Source organism: Sinocyclocheilus grahami, unplaced genomic scaffold (genome assembly GCF_001515645.1).
Source record: "Sinocyclocheilus grahami isolate Dianchi unplaced genomic scaffold, SAMN03320097.WGS_v1.1 scaffold7.1, whole genome shotgun sequence".
Taxonomy (NCBI): Eukaryota; Metazoa; Chordata; class Actinopteri; order Cypriniformes; family Cyprinidae; genus Sinocyclocheilus; species Sinocyclocheilus grahami.
In genome coordinates, this window is record NW_015505186.1 from 1,069,565 (window position 1) to 1,093,723 (window position 24,159).

At 36.2% G+C, this 24,159-nt stretch overlaps 1 protein-coding gene across 1 annotated transcript; it reads right to left on the bottom strand.

The window, feature by feature from the left end:
- Positions 1 to 15,530: 15,530 nt before the first annotated feature.
- Positions 15,531 to 23,194, bottom strand: LOC107589683 (pannexin-3-like). Its single transcript, XM_016278186.1, has 6 exons — positions 23,135 to 23,194; positions 20,012 to 20,203; positions 18,088 to 18,230; positions 17,133 to 17,347; positions 16,314 to 17,047; positions 15,531 to 15,776 (listed from the first exon to the last, which is right to left on the bottom strand). Exons 2-6 carry the CDS (start codon positions 20,193 to 20,195, stop codon positions 15,718 to 15,720), a joined length of 1,335 nt encoding a protein of 444 aa, XP_016133672.1. The 5' UTR covers positions 20,196 to 20,203; positions 23,135 to 23,194; the 3' UTR covers positions 15,531 to 15,717.
- Between the last annotated feature and the right edge of the window lie 965 nt (positions 23,195 to 24,159).

The following is a 24,159-nucleotide window of genomic DNA, read 5'->3' on the forward strand; positions in this document are numbered from 1 at the left end:
ACACCACTGTATATATATATATATATATATATATATACACACACAGTGCTGCTTGAAAGTTTGTGAACCCTTTAGAATTGTCTATATTTCTACGAAAATATAACTCAAATCATCAGATTTTCATGCAAGTCCTGAAAGTTGACAAAGAGAACCCAATCAAACAAAATAGATTAATATATATACTTTGTCATTTATTTATTCAGGAAAATGATCCAATATTACATATATGTGAGCAACAAAAGTTTGTGAATCAGCTGTTAATTTGAAGGTGAAATTAGAGTCCATCTGTTCAGAGGTGTTTTTAATCAGTGAGATTATCAGGTGTCAGTGTGTGCCCTGTTTTATTTAAAGAACAGGGATCTATCAAAGTTTGGTCATGTTTGTGGAAGTGTATCATGGCACAAACAAATGAGATATCTGAGGACCTCAGAAAAAGAGTTGATGTTGTTCATCAGGCTACAAAAGGTTTCAAAGCCATCTCTAAAGAGTTTGGACTCCATAAATCCACAGTCAGACAGACTGTGTACAAATGGAGGAAATTCAAGACCACTGTTACCCTCCCCAGGAGTGCTCCACCAACAAAGAACACTCTAAAAGCAAGACGTGTAAAAGTCCACTAGGTTTCAAAGGACTGCAGACTAACCTCTAAGCAACTAAAGGCCTTTTTCACATTGGTTAATGTTAATGTTTATGAGCTCATCATCAGGAGAACACAGAACAACCATGGTTTGCATGGCAGAGTCGCAAGAAGAAAGCCACTGCTCTCCAAAAAGAACATTGCTGCTCATGTGCAGTTTGCTAACAATCATGTGGACAAGCCAGAGGAATACTGGAGAAATGTTTTGTGGATGAATGAGACCAAAATACAACATTTTGGTTTAAATGAGCAGCGTTATTCCAGCATTAGAACCTTATCCCATCTGTGAAACATGGTGGTGGTAGTATCATGGTTTGGGACAGTTTTGCTGCATCTGGTCCAGGACGCTTGCCATCATTGATGGAACAAAGAATTCTGAATTATAACAGCAAATTCTGAAGGAAAATGTCAGGACATCTGTCCGAGAACTGTATCTCAAGAGAAAGTGGGTCATGCAGCAAGACAACGACCCCAAGCACACAAGTCGTTCTACCAAAGAATGGTTAAAGAAGAACAAAGTTAATGTTTTGGTAATGACTGAGTCAAATTCCGGACCTTAATCCAATTGGAATTTTGTGGAAGGACCTGAAGCAAGCAGTTCATAGGAGGAAACCCACCAACATCACAGAGTTGAAGTGGTTCTGTACTGAGGAATGGGCTAAAATTCCTACAAGCCGTTGTGCAGGACTGACCAGCAGTTACAAGAAATGTTACTTGAACTTATTGCTGCAAAAGGGGGTCACACCAGATACTGAAAGCAAAGATTCACATACTTTTGCCACTCACAAATATTTAACACCGGATCATTTTTCTCAATAAATAAATGACAAAGTATATATTTTTGTCTTTTTTGTTTGATTGGATTCTCTTTGTCTACTTTCAGGAGAGTCGCAAGAAGAAAGCCACTGCTCTCCAAAAAGAACATTGCTGCTCATGTGCAGTTTGCTAACAATCATGTGGACAAGCCAGAGGAATACTGGAGAAATGTTTTGTGGATGAATGAGACCAAAATACAACATTTTGGTTTAAATGAGCAGCGTTATTCCAGCATTAGAACCTTATCCCATCTGTGAAACATGGTGGTGGTCGTTTTGTGTTATGTTTAGTGATATTTCAAAAGGTTTGCCAGCAAGAAGTGAAATTAGACATGTAAAAATCCAAGTTTCAACAAAAAATGTTGAAGCTCATCACTAGTCATGGACATATGGCAACACAAACTAACAACTTTTAAATGTCTACATATAAAAACAGCCTGATTTCATATTTGTGGTTTTGTTTTCCTCCAACTTTTTGGACTCACAATAGTGCTGATGCTTGGAAAATTTAAAAAACTGTATGGCTTTTCCAGTTGACCTTGGTTTACGTTTATTCTGCTTCATTAGGAAACTAGACCTTTTTACACAGCAGTGACTTTAAATGCTAAGTGAATTTGCAAACTTAGTTTTAATGGTTGTTGGGCTGATGTTAGCATACCTGTCAATGAAACGGCAAGGAATGTGTTAGTCCCACAGATGAGCTATTGATTTAAATTAATGCCAGTACTTTTGGGAATGAACCATAAAGCAACCCATTACAGAAGGTAATTGCTCATTAAAAATGTTAGATTTCTATCCTGTGGCCAGCACAAACATATTTGTAATACATTCGAGACTCAGAATTTATGAACAGCACAGCAAGCCAAAAGTCTTTCAGGGTGATAGCATAAATTAAAGAGGCATTTGCACATTGAATTATACACAAGAAAACTTGCTCCAACGTACTGTTTTATGAATGCTAGAGTCAGTGAGAGTTTTACATATTTCAACTAAAGCCAACTGTCTTTCTTTCTCTTAAGTCCACCTTAAAGGTGAAGTGGGATTTTCAGTCCCATTAACATCACGAATGAAACTAAAACTGAGCCAGTGTTGAATCATTCCTGATGGGGATGCTCAAACGAAAACTTGTTTCAAAACTGTGGTTCCAAACCTCTATGACTTTCTTATTTCTGTGAAACACAAAAGGATGTAATTAAATTAATCTGGTTGGGTAAATGAATTAAATTTCCAGTAAAGACTATAATGCTTAATAAAGCATCCAAAAGTTTAAGCAAAAAGTGCATTCAGCTCGCTAATCATTTTCCAAGTGAAAGAGATCATTGCTATGTCTTCTATGGTGTTTTGGGCATATGCTATAGGCAACTTTATACAGTAGGTGTTCTAAGGTTTGCTAGGGCATTTCTAGGTATCTGATGTTCAAGCTGGCTGCTAAGGAGTTACTCTAAATCGAATAAAATAAAAGCATACATAATAAAAAAAGAAATCCTAATATTCCACCCAACCACAGCTTTTGGCTCATATGCAGCACAGTAAAAAGGACAAGTAATGAATAAGTTTTGGGGAGGGTCTTGAACATTCTACCAGCCAATTTTGGCATCAGCCTCTGAAACCACCAGCACTTTAAAGTTTTACATTCTGCTAGGATTGATCAGGTATAATCAGTTTTTGTACAGATTAAAGCAACATTAAAAGACACAGACTTACCTTGAAGATGCCAACTACAAGAGAGAGACTACAGGTGGCAGATCAGAGTCTCGGCTAGTCACTTTCCAGAAATTAAAGTTTCACAGCATGCAGTAAAGACACTCCTGAACACTCCTGAAATCACTTTCTAAAACCCAAAAAAAAGATAGAGGGGAAAAAAAGGAAAAAATATTAACAGTCAGAAAAAGTGCATGCCAACTGTCACAAAAGAAAAAAAATGCAGTGAAAACCCCCATTCTCCATTATCTGGAAGGATCTGTAATGAGCAAATGTATGTTACTGAAATTATATATACTCTCTTAGGCTTGGAAATCACAGTATTGATACTATGATGATCACTTTCCTGATATTTCCAGGTTTTTCATGTCACACTTCTACAGTACTTCCTTTCGGCAGTTAAATCAGTTTTTTTTTTTCAATTCTATTCAGTCACCACAATATGATTGGCCAGAAAAAATACAGAACAATGTGTGCACAATGTAGTGCATGATGTTATTGATGACCATGCATTTCATCCACTTGCTCGTTAAAAACCTTCATTAATGATTACGCTGCATGGCTGGCTCTTTCTGTTATTACTTTTTGGCGTTTCATAGCATAACAAAATCGATGCATATTTACATTGATTATGGAATATTTTCTTGAGAGGCCTGGCACAAAAAAAAAAATTGACTGAGAAACAAATTGAAACAGCCCATGCTGTTCTGCCCCACTAAGCAGTCTGGTGTTTTTGTTAACCATACACAGAAGATCCTAGCTGCTGTACATTCACTCCAAAGATGCTATAGGCTAATAAAACACAGTGATAAATCAGTGTTTCCCAACCTTTTTTGTCGTATATAGCCCCACAACTCCATCAATAAGTCTAAAGAATTGTTTTCAATCACATTCAAGCTAAAAACAATCAATACTGGGGTGAAAAACAAGATTCACAAAGCATCTTCAAAGATTGACAGAGTTTGAAGAATACAGAATCTGCCATATAATTCCATAACTACATGTAATCTGCAATATAGCTTTATATTTTACATTGACACTGATTGGAATGGCTGAGACAACTGATTAGATGAAAAAAGGAAGAAAAAACACTGCAAGGTTTATAAAGTGCAAATGACATGCCTGCCTATGCACATATGCTCTGCTACAGGTGTGATCCTGACTTCCGAACCCAACACTTACTGTACATATCTTATATTATTTCATTTTCTTAAGAAGGAATTGAATGTGTTAACCTGAATGTGTAAATTGGGATATATTTAATCTTTTGGAAGCCCTAATGTTCATCTATATGTTGTCATTTCTATTTTACAGGTTTATAAATTAAAATAAAATCACTCCTGGTTGCGAATCACGGTCATGATAGGCCCCACAGTTTCATCGTAACACTGACACAATATTAAAAAAAGAACTGTCTTGTGACTCTGACAGCATTTATGAATAAATTTGAATCGTCATACAATAGCTACACCGTGCTACCTGACACGGCCTTGCAGTCCCACCTACTTACTTTCCCTGTTTTCCTAGTATGGATCTCAGGTCCTCATCTAGAATGTCTGCACACTGTTACCAAGGAGACTGCACACCCACATCCTATTGTATTTTTGGGAGCAATTAACGTACCAAAGACTTGTTATCCTGTTGTTGTTGTTTTTTTTCCCTGTCTCGTCTTTTTATTTTCTACATGATTTTATGTATTTACTGTGGGAGCGAAAGGTCTCAAACAATGAAGATTCAATGAGACACAATTCTTTTATCTACAAATTAAAGAATCCATACAAGATTTTGCACTATCCATTTCCACTATCTATGCAAAAAAAAAAAACCTTGATGTCTTAGCAAAGACACCTTAATTTGAGCAACTGCTCTGTCTGGTGGTTATTTTAAGTATTACAAGTGAAGATCAGGCTATTTAAAGAGTGACCTAATGTGAACATAATGTATTGCTTTAGTGAGGTGGACAGAGTTTATCTATCTTTATTCTTTATCTGCATTAAGTCAAGAAAACACACACTCAGATATCCACACACAACTCTACAGGCACTAGAAGTATATGCCAAGCCTTATCTAACATGACTGTGACACGTTTGACCCGCTTGACTGCATTTGGCCAGCCTGGGATTACTGCTTCGAGCAAAACTCAAATTTATATGTATGTATGCGTGTAGATAGTCAGTAAACAGTTTAAGGCCATAATAATGGAATCCTTTAAATGCATTCACTTTTTCTTTATATACTGAATTTTCAATGACATTATCCAAAAACCATTTCCGACACCGGATAAAAAAATCTAGCTTTTTGCCTCATTTAAAATGCCACTTCAGGGAACTATTATTATCAAAGAACATCAAAGCATGACATGCAGGTGCTTCTCTGCAGTTGCTGTGGTCTACTGGCCAACACTTTATAAGCGGAACTGCTTCAAGGGCTGCTTCATACTGGTATTGTAGATTCAATCCTTAAAGGGTTAGTTCACCTAAAAATGAAATGTTGTCATCATTTACTCATCCTAATGTTGTTCCAAACTTATATGCTTTGGTCACACTTTATTTTAAGGTCCAATTCTCGCTTTATAATAAACCATTAACTATGACTTTTGCCTCTAAAAAACTCCTAATTTGTTGCTTATTAATAGTTAGTTAGGTATTTGGTGAATACTGTCTAATAATAATAATAATAAGTACTAATAAAAACAGATAATATGTTAATAATAGGCATGCTAATAAGCAACTAGTTAATGGTGAGAATTGGTCCTTATACTAAAGTGTTACGTGGTAATTTATTTTTTTGTAGAACATAAAATTAACATTTATTTTTAAATATGTTTTATACAATATTAGTTGAAAGTAACCATGGGCTAAGAAAACATCTAAAAGTTGTCTGTTTTACTTGTGCAATATATTGCAAGTCTTCTCAAGTCGTACATCCAGTTTGTTTGAGAAATAATACATTTGAAGCAGTTATACTAAAAAAAAATCATAAACTATTAAATATACTTCACTATTCAAGAGTCATTAATTGTTTCAATTTATTTTATTGCTATATTTATTCAGAAAGGTCACATTAAACTGATCTAAAGGCAAATTACATGACACATTACAAAATATTTCTATTTCAAATAAAAGCTTATCTTTTGACCTTTTCCACTCATAAAATAATCAGAAAATATTAGACAGCACAACTGTTAACATTAATATTAATAAGAAATGTTTCTTGAGCAGCAAATCAGCATATTAGAATGAAAAGATCATCTGACACTGAAGACTGGCGTAACGGCAGCTGGAAATTCAGTTTTGCCATCACAGGAGTAAATTACATTTTAAATTAAATAGATTTTGTGTTAAATTACATGTTATATGTTAAAATAGAAAGCAGCTATTTTAAATTGTATTTTTATTGCTGTTGTTTTATTATTTTTATGGTCATATAAATGCAGCCATGGTGAGCATAAATGATGTCTTTCAAAAACATTTAAAACATCTTATCTCAAACTTTTGAAAGGTAGTGCATTTTAACAGAAATGTTCTTCTTTTGTGTTACACAGGATAGTATTATTTGATTATTATTATTATTATAAACAATTAAATTAAGAACAATCTTGTTTTGTACAGAAGAAAATAAAAAAGCATTATTTCTCTGCTTGTTATGACTGCATTTAAACCCCGAAAACCTTATATAGCCAAAAGGAGGACAAGATATAAATTGTGTGTAATTTCAGAATTTGTGCTTTTGGTGATGACAGCTGTTCACCACTTGTTGGTTTTTCCCCAGCTGTACAGCGCAAGGTTTTGCAGACGTGTTTTGTAAATCACAAGTGTACGCCTCTGAGTCCAGAGCAGCTGCTTTCTTCCAGGTGTCAGCGGGATGCAACAACATAAATATTCACCATATATTTACATTCATGCACATATGCACACACTCATTTGAAGAATCTCTGTGGGAGCTATTGTGATTGCTGAGAGTCGGGCACGTGGCCAGTCTCTCAACATGCACACTGCATCAGACCAACATCCTGTAGCTCTTGCAATTTGGTCAGTATCGTTTCTGTTCTGCTTTTGCAGCAAAACTGTGATAGAGAGCGAACAAGGAGAAATTACAAACTTTAACGAATATGTGGTTCATATGGTTTGAAAAATTATAAGAGGATATGTATACATATGTTATAACTTCTGCTTACTGCCTGCATTTGAACATCAAAACTATAATTTTACAACTTCATTACTCTATAAAGTGCATTGTATTCTCAATAAACCTCTATTATACTTAATTAATCTTGCAATACAAAGGCAACATTTATTCCTAAAATTTGAATAATAATGTGTTTTTTTCTCAAGGGCATATATTAAAATCATTGGCCAGGATATTTGGCCTTAGTACCTTTGTAATATCCTTATTGTAGTACTCCTCATCGCTGAGAGATAACATCCCAAAACTTGCTGGAGTCTAACCTCAGTGACAGGCTATACTTGGCTGAATGAATTTAACAATAATGTTCTGTATGTTCACATTGTTTCATTAAACAGTTAATTGAAAACAGTTTGTACAGCATTCATTCATCTTGGTTAATGTTACTTAAAAAAAAAAAGAAGGTAGAAATGAAAATCAACAAAGATTAGCCCATGATGTACCAGGGCTATTAAAGTTAAATAAAATTCAAACGGAAACTAAAACCGTTAACAAAATTAAATAAAAACATATTAAATAAAATAAATGCTAATTGAAATATGCTTTATAAAATACAGAAAACCTTTTTATTTCAGCATTTCTCATTTTAATTTAGTTTACTTGATGTACAAAATTACTCAAATTGGAAAAATTATTCAAAATATTATTCAAAACTGTAATATAACTAAACGTTAAACTAAAATAACACTGCTGTACAACATAAGTTACATTATTGTATACAGTTACTTTTTATTAGTTTACAAATAATATAAACTGAAATAAAAATACTTCACTGTATTTTATTTTTCAGAAAGTCTGGTGTTTTAATTACTTTATGACCCACATAAAATATCACAATATATTTTATTTTAATAAATAAATGTCAATAGTTTAATAAATATCCTTCACTGTATACTTAATTACTTTATGCTCCATAAAAATATACACATTTTAATTTAAAAAAAGGGGGGGAAAAATCTAAATACATTTAAATTCAAACTAAAAATATATGTTCATTATAGAAATCAGTTACATTATTTTGTTATTATTAATTAGTATATCTGGACACCAAAAATGAGCATCATATCATTAACTCTGATCTGAACCTGATGGTACACTGATATACCACACCATGTAGACACTATTATTGTGTAGATAGAATATGGTCTGTCGGGATCCCGATTATGCATTTTCAGCGGTTCTCAGTGATTACCAGTTATGAAATTGGACCCAACCTTGCTCCTTCCTCTAGCTCTCACACATGAGTCATGTGAACAGGTGTTCCTCTTCCCTGCCTATTATCAGCCTCCACACAGATGTGAAGCCGCTGGGAATAAACAGGGAGTATCTTCACCTCGTACACCGCTCTAAGCAGCCTGTCATTCACCTTCACTTCTGCTTTGTTGAAAGACTGACTGCAAGGTCAGCTTCTCCCCCCATACAGGTTGACATTACACCGCTCAGATAACACGCATTCTTTGCGCTGTCACAGCTCAGAGGCTGGAATACAAAGTTAATGTGCTCAGACTAAAAAAATGGCTCCGTATTTGAATCAAACTGGCATTTCCTTTTAAGCTTTGACGAGGGCATCGGAACAGCGATGCCTGAAAAGATACTTGGTATGGGTATATTTATAGAGAGTGTTTTATTTAATCTGTGCAACCTTAAAGCAGCAGTTCCTTAAAAACGAGGTCTGAGATATCGATCTTGTCATCAGCTCATGCAGAGACCCAATAATGTACATTGTGCCACGGTCTAGATACTTTTCACCTTCTATTTCAGCTGTGGCAAGCAGCTTTTAACAACAGTAATCAAGGTTTCCCAGGCAGCAGCAGAGCATGACAAAGGTCCTTGCTTATTGTTTTCCTCTCTGCCTCTTCCCCCAACCCCCCCAGCTCTCCTCTCTCAACAAGATTAGAGATCCATTACTGAATCATGTTGGGCCTAAGCAAACAGAGTCCCACTTTCCAGCTCATCCCACTTGGCCCACACAGCATCCATCATCACACCAGCACACTTCCCTTGATATACCGGCACAAAAAGCCCACATCCGTCTTAATTGGACATTAGCTGGAAATCACTGGCAACATTCAACCTTTGCTTCAGTACAACAACAACAGATACAAAGGAACAAACGAGCTGACGAGAGGAATAATTGGCTGTCGTTTTCCATCCCACCGTTTGTTCTCACCAAGCTCTCTAAAGAGGAGGAAAGAAAATAACAGGAACTAATGTCAGTAGACCACAAATGCAAGGAGTGAGAAAGATGGGAATTTGAAAGCAGTGTTGGAGTTTAATTGGATAATGGGAATGAATCACTCAAGAAAGGTTTCAAATAAATTACTGCAACTTGAGGAACTCTGTGTAATTAAAGATGGAGCGTCACCTGTCTTCTGTTTGAAAAGAGTATAGGGAACTTATACCCGATTATATTCTATTTTAACAGAAGCGTTAATGTGTTCCTAATAATTTATCATTTATCATTAAGTGCAAGCATTAAATTTCTGCACCACTAGCGCTGTCACGAATTCAGTCCATGGACTTCCGTTTATTCACCACCAGAGGTCACCCTTTCCATTTCATTGACTCTCACACAACACAAACTGTTGCATAGCACCCCGGACTACATATCCCATCATTCTTTGCACGATTTGCACACTGCACTGATTGCACACAGCTGTTTCTAATCACCTCACTCACTATATAACACCCACTCTAACCACATTTCTCTGCTGAGTATTGTTTAGCCTGTACCCCTTTCCGAGTCTCCGTGGTTTCCTTGTTTTGCCTTGCCTTGCCTGTTTTTGCGGTTTTTGATCTTTGCCTGTTTTCTTGGATTTCTCCCTCTCGTCTCGCCCCTGTGATTCTGTCTGCTTATCGGTGACCTACGCTAGCCCTGTGACTATTCTTGTGTTTTGCCCGCCATATACCTGTTTGCCAGTGTTTTGACCCTGCCTGTTTACCACGTCTCTTAAATAAACCCTGCAGATGGATCCACATGTCTCACGTCTTGTCAGCCCCGTTACAAGCGCCACCAAACACAATGGGAAAAACGAAGGCTGAATCCAAAATCACACCCTATACCCTCATTCACTATTTCCTACATTACTGAAGTTCAAGTTAAATTTTTAGCATGTTTAAAAACAGCCACACGACTTACCAAAGTGCTGTACAAAGGTTCAAGAAAATCTAAAGATAAACAATTAAAACATTAGCCTACTCCATTAATATGGTTCACTTGAATGAGTAAATGAAAACAAGTGAGTGAATTCAGACACTGGCTGTGTTCGAAATTGCCCCCTGTACCCTTATATAGTGAACTACTTGAGAGTACAGTCATTTGTAGTGGTGTCCAAAACCATTTAAATAGTACACTATATATATATATATTAGGAAATAAGGGCAATTTTGGACACAAACAAAGATTTTTTTTCTCCCCAAGCAGGTTTCCTAAACACTCCACTTTCTGCCATTGGATGAAGAACGCATAGTCCCGCCGCCCCAAACTCACGCCATTGGTCGAGCCAAATTGCACTGTTGTGAAGGTGAACTAAAAGTCATGGACATATTAAGCGTATAGTGTTAGTTCTGGCAGGTCACGTGAGTCAAGCTTGCATCGGCTGACTCTCAGCTGATCACATCTACCTATAACAATACGACAACTATCACGGCATTCCTATATAAGCTCTATTCAGTTTTATTTAGCAGCTTTTTTCGCTTGCTCAGGAGCAAATTACCCCCCTCCATCCCCAACTCCTCCTTTCGCCACAGTCAGGACTTGGCTTTCTGATATTCCTTGTTGAATCAGACTCCTTTTATCTTGAATAATGTTGTTACACTTAAATATCATTAAGTATATTTAATGATATTTAAATGCTCTCCCTGCTCATTCATGACAGGCTGCATGGATGGGCAGGGAGTTTTTTGCCCAGAACAGAACCATACGGCCAAACCAAACTGTATGCTAAGTGTCAATCATTTTGACGATAGTGGTCCTGACAGAATTCTAGTTGAACAGTTAATATTTAGTTAAAACAGTTATTATCTTCGAATTCAACAGTAAGACACTTAGGTTTGTGCAACTTGTGGTAAATGTAGTATGGTATAGGCCTATGTATGAACTAGCATATTCTTTCATTCTACTGTGAGGAAAAGCAAGAATGCAAAGACATCCGTGAACAATGCCAGATACATTGAACTGCAACTCAATTAAAAATGAAAATGACATGCTTCGTTTTTAACTTCTGAGTAGCTTGTAGCTTATCAAGCTACAGTTTCAGAGTAGCTTCCCCAACGCTGTTCATTTAATTATGAAATAAATCTATTCTAATACAATAAACTTCTCAAGTGCACAGTTGTTGTCTTCCTAGTCTGTCCCCATTTCGCAAACACTTCCCTAAAATGTCTAAGAAGATTATGAACTGAGATTTCTGTTGAGATACTTCTAAATGTTATGTTAATTGTTATTTATTATAGATATCATATAGGCCTATCATAATGAGCCATTCACACAGGACGCGTTCGTAAACAAATGTGACAGTGGCTACACATCTGGCTGTTTATTTGCATCTTGCTTCATGAGCACTGCGTTTATCAAGTGCACAGTTGTTGTCTTCCTAGTCTGTCCCCATTTCGCAAACACTTCCCTAAAATGTCTAAGAAGATTATGAACTGAGATTTCTGTTGAGATACTTCTAAATGTTATGTTAATTGTTATTTATTATAGATATCATATAGGCCTATCATAATGAGCCATTCACACAGGACGCGTTCGTCAACAAATGTGACAGTGGCTACACATCTGGCTGTTTATTTGCATCTTGCTTCATGAGCACTGCGTTTTTAAGCCTTTGTGTCAAATTAAAACAGTTGGAACTTTTTAAAAGTCTGCCTTACCTTAAAGCCGACAACGATGTTCGCTACGATCATGCACCTGCAGGCCTTCGCTGGTCTTTAACAAACAAACTTACTGTAGCACGAGCCACATGAAGCTCCTAAAGCGGGTCAAAACTAGAATTGCGACTGGAATCGGTTCTCATTAAGTAGAACAGAGTACGGGCCTACAGCTTACACAAAAAATACAAATAGGCCTAGGCTACACACTACACAAAAATGTCAGTGCGGACATAAAAACCATTCATTATTCAAAAACTCTATATTCATGTCAAATATTTTAAGTCTTGTTGTAATATTTTAAGTATTTTCCAAAAAGGTGCTGTATAGTCTTCTGGAAGAAATTGGACCCTGGGGACCCACAGATTCTTGTCTGTGGGGAATGTAATCAAAATCAAAATTGTAGGCCAACAAGGAAAATGCATTTAAAATATCAATTAATATTTCATTGGAATAATACATACATATATGTAATACATACCTGTATAGGCCTATATGACCGTTTATTTCAACGAACTAATACAAAAAAAACTTTTAAAACGATTTAATGATTATTTTACGTCATGAGGTAATTAGGTAGTCACGTGGCCCTTACCAATCCTGGCATAACATCTAAATAAATTAGGGTGTTACAGTCATAATTCATCTTATAAAATTATTTGAGCGAATTCGGGTTATTCCATCATCTCAGTGGTGCCCCACTTTATTTACCTGAATTCACCCAAACGTCCTTTAAATTGCATTTATGTATCCAACACTTCTTGTCTTTGAAGGCTATGTGCTAAAATATTATTTATTAAGTTCTGTTGATCTGAAGTAGCCTACATTTAATATATAACTAAATCCTGCCCTCATGTGGACATAGTCTGTATTTTTTTCTTTTCAAGTTTCAAGCTTAAAATCCCCTTTAGAACGGACCAAAAACAGAATATCAACGTTATAAAGGTCTGAGGAATCAAGGTCTTTTATGCTTTCCAGTCCTATCTGTTTCATATTCATGAGTGGGCCACATACCTGTAGCATAAAGACCAAAGGCCTTTTGCCCTTTCAGGCTTCTCTTATAGAGCTGATTTACTAGCTGCTGTTCTGGTCTCACCTCTGAGAAGACCATTATGAAATCCTCTGGGCAGATCTCCGCTTCAGTGCTCCATCAAACTAATTGAGTTTCTCCTGGCTTTTAGCAGGCTCATTAACTCAACTCTGATCACAGGCCAAACCGGTGTGCGTCACCAAAGTTGGTATTAATGGTGTGTTACTCAAGTGACCCCTTCTCTCCATCGGTGCTACAGTAAATAAAACCGCCTCTAATTGTTGTCCTTGTATATGACGCTGCAAGAAAGCCTTTCAGTGTAGATCTCTGAAGTGTGTGGCTCTTGTTTAAGCTACTGAATGTAAGGCAAAATGCACAGCTGTGACCCCTTTCATGCCTTATTTGAAATTGTTTATTAGATTCATTAGACTAGCATCTAATTTACACTTGCTCAATAAGATCTAGACTGTTTTGCCTATTGCCCTCCTCGGGTTCTGTCTGTGGCCATACTGTGAGAATAAAGTGTCTTTGAGATCAAACATTGGTGCTGAGCAAATGGATCTCACGCAGAGAGGGCAGCAGATGGACTGGGCATGGGAACAAGGTAGCATCTCTCCAAACAGACTTTCAATGAGCCACAGCAAGAACAGGAAGAGGCCGATGATAGTAAATGATGTAAGGGACGCTGGGCTTTTACGCCACTGAATACTTGGGGCTATTTTTAAAAGTCAATGTCTGTTCCTTAAAGTGTGATAACTTGCCTCAACCTGATGTTTAAGAACAATATTCTAATCCTAAAAACACAGTTGGCCTTTGGTGTGTTTTAGCTGTAGTGAAAAATTTGATACTGGAATTTAATTTGGAAGAATTTATCCACAATATACAAAATATTTCAGGTTTTGTGTACTGCCTAATGGTAATTTGTTATATATACAATTCTATATATATAAATCTTGACAGGAATGTCTCGCAAACGTATTGTCTTTTAGATGGATGTACTGTATTTTCAGTTTAGCGCTCCCAATACATCAAACCCACATTTTCAGTGCTTGGATGTGTGAACCTTTAAGCAGATACAGTAAAACTTCACATTGAAGAAGGGGGAAAGTAACATCTTTAAAACATAAGATACGGAGCCATGCTCTACTGATAGTTCTCATGGGAATAGAAACTTGAGAAAGTCTGACAATTATGGGACAAGTTCATTCTCATAGGAGTCAGTTATATTTCTCTCTAAGGTACAGGAGAAGAGTGCACAAGTCATGCTATTCTGTAGGTATAAAAACATGATTATACTCAGTTTATGTAGTCTTATATTTCATTTAATGAAAAATATTTATTATGGAAAATATATAATACTGTTTTTAAAGTTTGGGGTAGGTAAGATTTTTTATGTTTTTGAAAGAAGTCTCTTATGCTCACCATTTATTTGGTCAAAATAACAGTAAAAATGTAATTGAATTAAAAATTACAGTAAAAACAGTAATATTGTTAAATATTATTACAATTTAAAATGACTATTTTCTATTGTAATATATTTTGAAATGTAATTTATTCCTGTGTTGGCAAAGTTGAATTTTCAGCATTCTGTAGGTATAAAAACATGATTATACTCAGTTTATGTAGTCTTATATTTCATTTAATGAAAAATATTTATTATGGAAAATATATAATACTGTTTTTAAAGTTTGGGGTAGGTAAGATTTTTTATGTTTTTGAAAGAAGTCTCTTATGCTCACCATTTATTTGGTCAAAATAACAGTAAAAATGTAATTGAATTAAAAATTACAGTAAAAACAGTAATATTGTTAAATATTATTACAATTTAAAATGACTATTTTCTATTGTAATATATTTTGAAATGTAATTTATTCCTGTGTTGGCAAAGTTGAATTTTCAGCAGCCATTACTGCAGTCACATGATCCAGACGTGCTCAAGAAACTATTATATCTAAAAACTAATACCTTCCTTTTTTGGAAAGCATGATATATTTATTCTTCAGGATTCTTTGAAAAATTATTTCTCTTCTGACCTCAATCTTTTGAACAGTAATGTGGAAATGAACAAAGCGCAAATACAAACAAATTTTATTTCAAAATACTTACAAAAGAGAACAAAAGGTCAAGTAAAGCATCCAGTTTTCAAAGAAGCATGGAATCCACAAACATCAGATAATAAGAATGAAAAGAATAAATAAAGATATAAAAATGCTCAAGTTTAAGAAGGTTAACTATTGGAGGCTTTTCAAATTGTCAGTACTGATTTTAAGTTCTTATTCCTGAGGTGCTTTGTATAAGAAATCCATAAGAATTATTTTAAATCCAGATTTGTTTGATTCTGGACTATAATGGAGGAGTTTTAGCTATTGGATGTTCTAGTCTATCTTCATCTTTATTTCATCTGAGAGGTTTAGCTGTTCTACCGGGCCCTCTAGTCTAGAGTCTGACAGTGCTGCTTCAGTCCATTGGCTGGTGCTTTAGGCAAAACAACATGTTGTAGTCTCCTTCAATTCATGGTACCCCTGGTGGTTAGGCTCTGTAAAGAGACAGAGAGTGCTGTTAGGGGCATAAATTTTGGGTGAAAACCTGATGTTAAGTGTGAAAAATAAAGTGCACAATGCAGCTGCTAGAACTTATGAAGAATTTTTTTAAGCCTCCATTAGAACAGATAAAATTGCCTTATATGTACATTTGTTGTAATATATATTAGATATATTAGCAATGATTGCCCAGCCTTCCAGAAAAGTGGTATGAATTAGGCCTATTAGACTTTTTTCACTGATTTTAAATGTGGAATTCATTAAAACAGATTATCAAAAATATTAGCCAAATTTTTTAGAAACAAAAACCCAATGTGCGTTGAGAAGCAGACTCATATTTAAATGCTATATATGGATAATTTTTTTAACAACATAAAAAGATTTTCACACATTCAGTTGGGACACAAATTATTTCCAACACCATATATCATAAATTTAAGTCACTTTGATGATTTTCTGAACATCCCATATGACAGCCACAAAAACGCCAACGAGCAGGATGCGTTTAAGTATATAGATGAGAGTGACTGTACCAAGCGTCATGTCTTGTTCCACAAGAGGGCGCTGCTCTGGACAGTTCACTGCGTTTCCTCTGGCTGCTCCCAGCACAGTCATGATGTCTACTAGATTGAGTTTGCCTTCCTCTCTGGCCTCTCTAATCTCCTCCTCGAGCTCCTCAGCGGCCTCCGCAGCCTCCTCGGCCTGCTCCCCCATCAGCGCGCCCTTAGCACCCTTCAGCCGAGGAGGCGCGAGGGAGCAAACAGCCCTCAGGCGGCTGTACGATCGCAGCTGTGCTACGTTGGCGCGCAGGAAGAGAAGCAGCACGTTGAGATCGTTAAGCGGGCAGCCCAGTTTCTGACTGCTCATGAGCCCCAATCCGGGCAGCACCTCGTAAAGGGAGAGGAAGGTTGTGTCCCAACAGAACAAACGCAGCAGGCTAAAGAGAACAATAGGAGCTAGCAGCACATAGACGGCACCGTTAGCTACGCTAATGACCTGGAACACAAGCAGGCCAGTCATTTTACACTGAACTAGCTCAGGCACCCAGGGCTGGTCACGGAGGAGGCCGGTGCGCACGAAGCAGCTGAATTCATCTTGTAGAAAGGCAGAGAGGTGGAAGTAGATCAGGTATAGGCACGAGGCGGACATGAAGGTCAGGAGCAGGAAGCCTCGCAGGAAGAGCATGCTGACCAGGAAGTAGGAGCCATGCTTGCACTGCATGTATCTCTCCAGCAGGGGGTACTCAAAGTAACGCTTGCGCTTGGCTCTAAAAAGAGAAAAAGAAAAGGATTTCATGTTTAATAATAGAAAAACAAAAGATGTAAAAAAAAAATGTCCAGATTTGCAGATACCTCTCAAGCTCAGTCTGAAACTGCAGTGGGTTTTCTGAGTGCTGTTTTAGGTCCAGGATGCTTTGAGCCAGGCGGACAGAGCGGTTGTAAGACTTGTCCAGCTCATCGATAATGAAGAACAGGTCAGAGGTCAGGCTGGGCACGGCCAGATACCGCCAGATCAGAGCCGGCAGGTACATCATCATGGCCATGACCAATAAGGAGTATGGAAACATCTGCACAAGCAAAACCATAACCAGTTCCATCATGAGAAAAACGGTTTACTGTAGATTTTACCATTGAGTTCAATAGTAACAAGTATTTATTTATTTATATGAATTTACTTGTTAAATATTACTTAGAATATTTGTATTAATATGTATTTATGTAATAAATAAAATAAATATATTTATTTAATACATATACAGTATATAGTATATTAATATTTATTTTTTAAATTGCATGTTTACTTATATATTTTACTCATTTATTTATACTATTAATATATATTTACTAATTCAGTAAAAATCATATATTATTTATGTATTCATTTATTTACAATATTAATATTTATTAATTTAAAAAAAAATGTATTACACTATATTGTTTATCTATGATATTAATATTCATTTGCTTATTAAATAAAATATTTAGTAATAATATTTGTATTAAGGTTTATTTACTTATTCAATAAAAATAATACATTTATTTATTTATTTATACAACTTCTTAGAAGTATTAATCTCTCAGATGTGTCTCAAATGTATGATATAATTAAAATGGACACAAATGAGATAATTGTTGAAAAAGTAAAATTCAGAGCCATAAAATTGATTTTTCATATAACATTCAGGTTCATATTTAAACTTGTGGCTTTAGATGTTTTGTTTCCAATTGCTTTCTATTTTATGACACGGTCTAGGAAAAAATACATCACTGTCCATTTGTGATGTATTTTCTGAATGTTTTTACTCACTTTATGTACCCACAGTGAACGTTCTTCAAAGTTCCCATCTGTGTCAAACTCATGGTGCATGAGACAGTCCCAGCAGTACGTATCCACATATGCTGCCTGCTTTATTGTGAAGTTGTTGGGTGGAAAGCAGCTAATCTGTGGGCCTGGGAGGAGAAACAGAGAAAATGAACATGCTGAGACAAAATCACAGTATTCTAGCATCACTTGATGCTGTATAAGTGGAGAATCTGGGTGGCATGTCTGTAATAGCACTAGATCTTTTCCAGGGATACAGATGGTGAAACCACCAAGGCAGGCAGGAAACACCCTTCTGTGGAGAGTTTTGCTGCCTGGGCGAGAGGGTGTGACCCAGCTGCTGAGAGGAGGCCAAGCCCTACTTTATATGGGCCACTTAAACATCTGTGCCACCCGCCAAAACCTACAGTCAGCCTCCAATTTACTGACTGAACACAACATGCCCCAACCCACAGCTATTATGGATAACTGAGCTCCACCGAACATCTCTGCAAATTATATGGTACCAAAACCAGGAGAGATATTCATACACATCTGAGTTTCCTAAAAGCTTCCATCGTAATCGATTTATGCCAGTAAATATACAGTGGGCTCAAAAACTTTGAGACCACACTGAAAATCAAAATGAAATGTAATATATTTTTATATTGATTAATACACATAAATGGCTAAAGATTTTGGAGGATTTTGAAGTAACTGAAGTTATGTTATTATATCAATAAGAAATACACCAGACATCTGCTTTTCTTATTCATTTAAACCTGGAAATGAAAATGTACAACAAAAACTGAAATCATATTTAATAGTTATTAATATTACATCTATCTATCTATCTGAATGTTACACATATATTATACAGTTAAATTATACAGTATATAATACATATATTACATATTATATAATATGAAATAAATAAATGATTAACTATAAATATATTAAACATCTAAATACATATATATAAATATAAAATCTAAATATATACATTTGTGGCGTTGGTCATGTAATCATGTGAACTACTTTGGTCATGGTTTTCAAAATGCATTTTGGGTCATACTTAAGTCTTGCTAGATAACATGATCATCAGGTTTTTGTAATGTTGATAATATAATAAAAATTGTATTAAATAAATAAAAAAAAGTTTGCTAGGTGACTTTTTGATCCTAATATATTTATTCTGCCGCCTTCTTTTTTTTGCGCAAACTGCATTAGCATGTGACACAATTTTCCTTCCACTGTAAAGTTTGTGTTGATGTATCCTAACCAATAACCTGAGTGTTGTCAGACCACTATCAGAAGCAGGGAGAATCAGTCTGCTTGCCTTGCATGCCTCACTTTAATTAGCATATCTTCTCGTTAGTCTGAAATAGAGAGCCGGGAAAGAGCAGACTGACTGTAATTACAGACCCTTGTCATCTCTACACGGCTCTCTTAATCATCCTCATGCCAATTAACATCTGTGTGAGCTGATTGCAGACCAGCTCCAGAGGAACTGATTGCAACCTCAAAGTCAACTGCCTACACAAAACCGACAGTTCTCTCCAATGCACTGTTGGCAGGAAAGCTCAATTTAGTGGCATTTATAGCCAGCAGTTGGCACCCATACCAGTCACTAAAGATTTCCCCCCTGAAAGCAGCAACTCCAGTTGGTTTGCAATGTCATATAAATTGCTAATAATCATTAGCAGATGCTTAATTCTCATATTGCACCACGGCTATCCTTCCTAAGCAGTGCAGATAGTGCTGTCACCTCAGATAAACACCAATTACATCCAGCGTTCCATCAGCCCAGCCCTCAAGCTAACGGTCAGTCAATTAACTCAAGGGTTTATGAAATTACTGCAGTGCCAGTGCTGCTCTGATGTCCTGTGATTCTCGCACAGACACTAGGGAGAAGAAAAGAGCTGCTAACCGATAGAAATCTCTCTGGCAAAGGCCATGGACACCAGAAGGAGCGGCAGGCCCACAGAAACGAACTTGATGACTTTATCCAATGGCAAATCCAGCTCCAGGTGTCGAATGCAATTGTCCCCATTACTGTCCCTCAGCAGGGCATCAGAGAGCATCGCCTGGGCGGCCGTGTTGGCGATAGACATGCTGGCAACTGTGGATGGCAACAGAAAAGACCAAAAATATTTTTCTGGTTAAAAGTTTCTTGGTTTAATCATCTGTGCTGTCATTCATATGGACATTTTACATAAAATATGTCCGTTAACATCAATATGAATGTATAAGGGACAACTTAACTTATTAAATAGCACTTTGATGATATGGTTTAATAGCAAGAGATACAAGAAGACATATAATGAATGATTAGTCTTACTTACAAGATAAAGTACCAAATTATGCCTTCCATGAAATTATTCCATTAAACAGTAATTATGTCTTCCATTAAATACGTTAGCAGCTATCCAAGTTCGCATTAACCAAACCATTGATGTACTGCCATTTTAACACAAGTGTTTTATTATTATATAATACAATATTGTGCTTTTTACACAATGCGTACGAATCAGAATTATCGCCTTTTTAACCCGTTTTAACCCCGGGTTAAGAAAAGTTTCACATTGTTTTAACGCCGATTTTTAACCATGGAATAGGCCTACCCTGAAACGATTCTCCGTAGCATCAAACAACCAATCAAAAATAGAATAGCCTTTGCCTCATTAAATATTCATAAGCTTTGTACAGTTGGGGGGGTGGGTGTACTGCATTAAGCTAACTGAGACTTGTTATAGCACTTGCATATCATTGCTCTTTTGTTGATTTTGATTGTTTCCATTGTCCTCATTTGTTAGTCGCTTTGGATAAAAGCGTCTGCTAAATGTCTAAATGTAAATGTAAATGTAATTAGAGTGACTAAGAGTTTTGTTCTTACAATTGTGGTCCGAAAATCTATTCAGGACAAATTAGAAAGTAAGGAAGGAATTTAAAGTGCCCCTATTACGTATTTTTGAAAATGACCTTTCATGCAGTGTGTAACAGCTCTAAGTGAATGGAAACATCCTGCAGAATTTTAAATCTGAGAGTGCACCGTGTATAAAGTTATTGTATAAAAAGTATAAAAGTCACTCAAAAGAGTCAACTCTGAATCATTGAAACGAGTCGTTTTTAAAACGAATCCCAAGTGTTTCATGTTGATGTCATTAGCATATTGCCCGCCCACTTGTTGGTCTTTTCGAGTTGGTCTGAATAAAAATGCAAATTCATTGCCACTAGGTGCCGCTTGGTAAAATAGCTGTTTCCCCAGTAACGGCTGTACACAAAGTAGGGATGGGTGTATCGATCCTGAGTATCCATATATTTTCCTGCTCATATGAACACACGCAAATGTTGCAAGACAGAACCAATCCATCAAAGAGAGTGTTCACTCACTGCTGACAGTGCATTCAAACAGCTGCGTTTCCCAAAAGTATCATAAGAAAGCATTAAAGCTTTTGGGAACAGCAGCACTGAACAATGCTTATCAGTGGACAGAAAAAAACATATGTTTGAGTTATTTCACAACAAACAAACTGAAATCGTAGCCTACATAGTTTGCACAATTACATTTATTTAAATTGAACGTAGAAAATCCCAAGTGTTTCATGTTGATGTCATTAGCATATTGCCCGCCCACTTGTTGGTCTTTTCGAGTTGGTCTGAATAAAAATGCAAATTCATTGCCACTAGGTGCCGCTTGGTAAAATAGCTGTTTCCCCAGTAACGGCTGTACACAAAGTAGGGATGGGTGTATCGATCCTGAGTATCCATATATTTTCCTGCTCATATGAACACACGCAAATGTTGCAAGACAGAACCAATCCATCAAAGAGAGTGTTCACTCACTGCTGACAGTGCATTCAAACAGCTGCGTTTCCCAAAAGTATCATAAGAAAGCATTAAAGCTTTTGGGAACAGCAGCACTGAACAATGCTTATCAGTGGACAGAAAAAAACATATGTTTGAGTTATTTCACAACAAACAAACTGAAATCGTAGCCTACATAGTTTGCACAATTACATTTATTTAAATTGAACGTAGAAAGATAATATAGATCATGTTCTATTCTGTAATGTTAATAGAAATCATACACTGTCAGAACAAAAAGGTTGCATTTTATGGATGCAGCAGCCTGTCACTGGCAGTCCCTTATTATAGTATTTGTAGATTTGAATCATGTGTAAACAAAAAACACATTTGAACCATGTGTAAACAAAAATATAACCTAATAAATTACAATTAAGGCGTATTGAATGTTAAAATGTGTTTTAAACAAAGTTAAGTGGTTATTATTACCAATTTTACTCTTAGTAATTTAATACATTTCATAATTTAAAAGTTTAGTTCAGAAGTATCGTATCGGTATCGACGATACTGCCTTAAAATATCGGTATCGTATCGAAAACAAAATAAGTGGTATCGCCCATCCCTAACACAAAGCAGCACTGCCCTCACAAAAGCTGCTTTATTAGGCATTACAGGCATGATCCAATCAGACCAATCACTGCAGATTAGCGTCACGCAAAGGAGGGGTTTGGAAAATGAATCGTCATTGAGCGAATCGTTTGGGAGTCGTTGAGCAAGTAAGGTAAAAATAAATACATATTATAAGACAATGAAAGTGTTTTTTGATCTTGCATGCATGTCACCCTGTTGTTGGGGACTCCCAAAACCAAAATATGAACCTTTCATTACCCATAATAGGGGCACTTTAAACCCAACAACAGTGACACATGCGTTGATGTATTTGTCAAATCAATATGCAAATAAGAATTTAATAATTGAATTCGAATGTTAAACAGGTAGCGTCCTGTAATCATTCAATTCAATGTTACTGACACGGAAAATATATATATAAAAAAGTGCAAAACATACGAATAAAAACGTTAACCTGTTGTTTACAAATGTACAGCGTGAAACCTGGAATATCCTGGATTAATTTCTAACCCCATGCTTAAGGCTGTAAAGTATGTAGCTTTTACATTTTAATCTATGGTTTAGAATGATGCAGGGTTAATAGGCCTATATTAAGTGTGGAAAAAAATTACAATACCTTATGAAATCCTTGTCCAGTAGAGGAATGTATTGTGGATCAATCCAGCAGTAAACTGGTCCTGAGGCTGGAGAGGAGAGGGATGCTGGCGTGGACCTTAAATACTGGAGGAGGTCTGAGCGAAATGAGAGGCTATACTGGGCTGGTTTACAGGGTAATTAAAAGAGTTAGAGAGAACTTTTCAGCCTGCTGGGGCAAAAGCAGAGAGAGGGAGAGGGTGGAGATTCCCAAACATGCTCATCAGCCCTGTGGCACCAATCCACTTCAAATGTACCCAGTTATGTGGCTTTTCTTGCCTCTGTCATTTCCCAGGTTATTTATATCCTCCTGCCCTGAACAGCCCTACCTGAGAAGCCATGCTCAAGAGTGCATGTACAAGAATCCACAAACACTGTTATTTCAAATGCATACAGACCTTCACAAAGTTTAGAGCTGCTTAGATTGTTGTTTAACCCATTCATGCCCAGAAGATGTTTATTTGAACGTACTGTGCAGCTTTTAGGCATAACTTTTAAAGAAACCTATGCGAACATTCAGACTGAGGAGTTTGCGATCTAAGTAAACATCCAGAATTGGCCACATGAACGAAACACCTACACATGACACCATATCCAGCGAGTTGTCTGCTCATATGAAGGCGTTTTATAACATCTAAAAATATTCACAGATGGAAAAATAGTGGAGACTTCGGCAGTTGCCAGTGGCCTTGAATAGGTTTTTTAAAAATCCTTGCAGGAAATCATGAGGTTATATTTTTATTCACAGCTAGAGCTTGAGGTTATAGTTATTTAGGTTACAAAAATTATGACCAGAGTAACATTGTGGTTTTAGTAATGGTCCAGGCCTTGGGTCTATAGATATTTATACTGCAATTGTTGTATTGCCCCTAAACCAATACGGACAACTATGCTTGTGAATATTATGATTCTGGACAACTAAATCTAAAAGTTATAAAAAATAAATAAATAAATAACATAAGACAATATTCATGCACTATAAGATCTAGATCTAGTTATAGTATATAT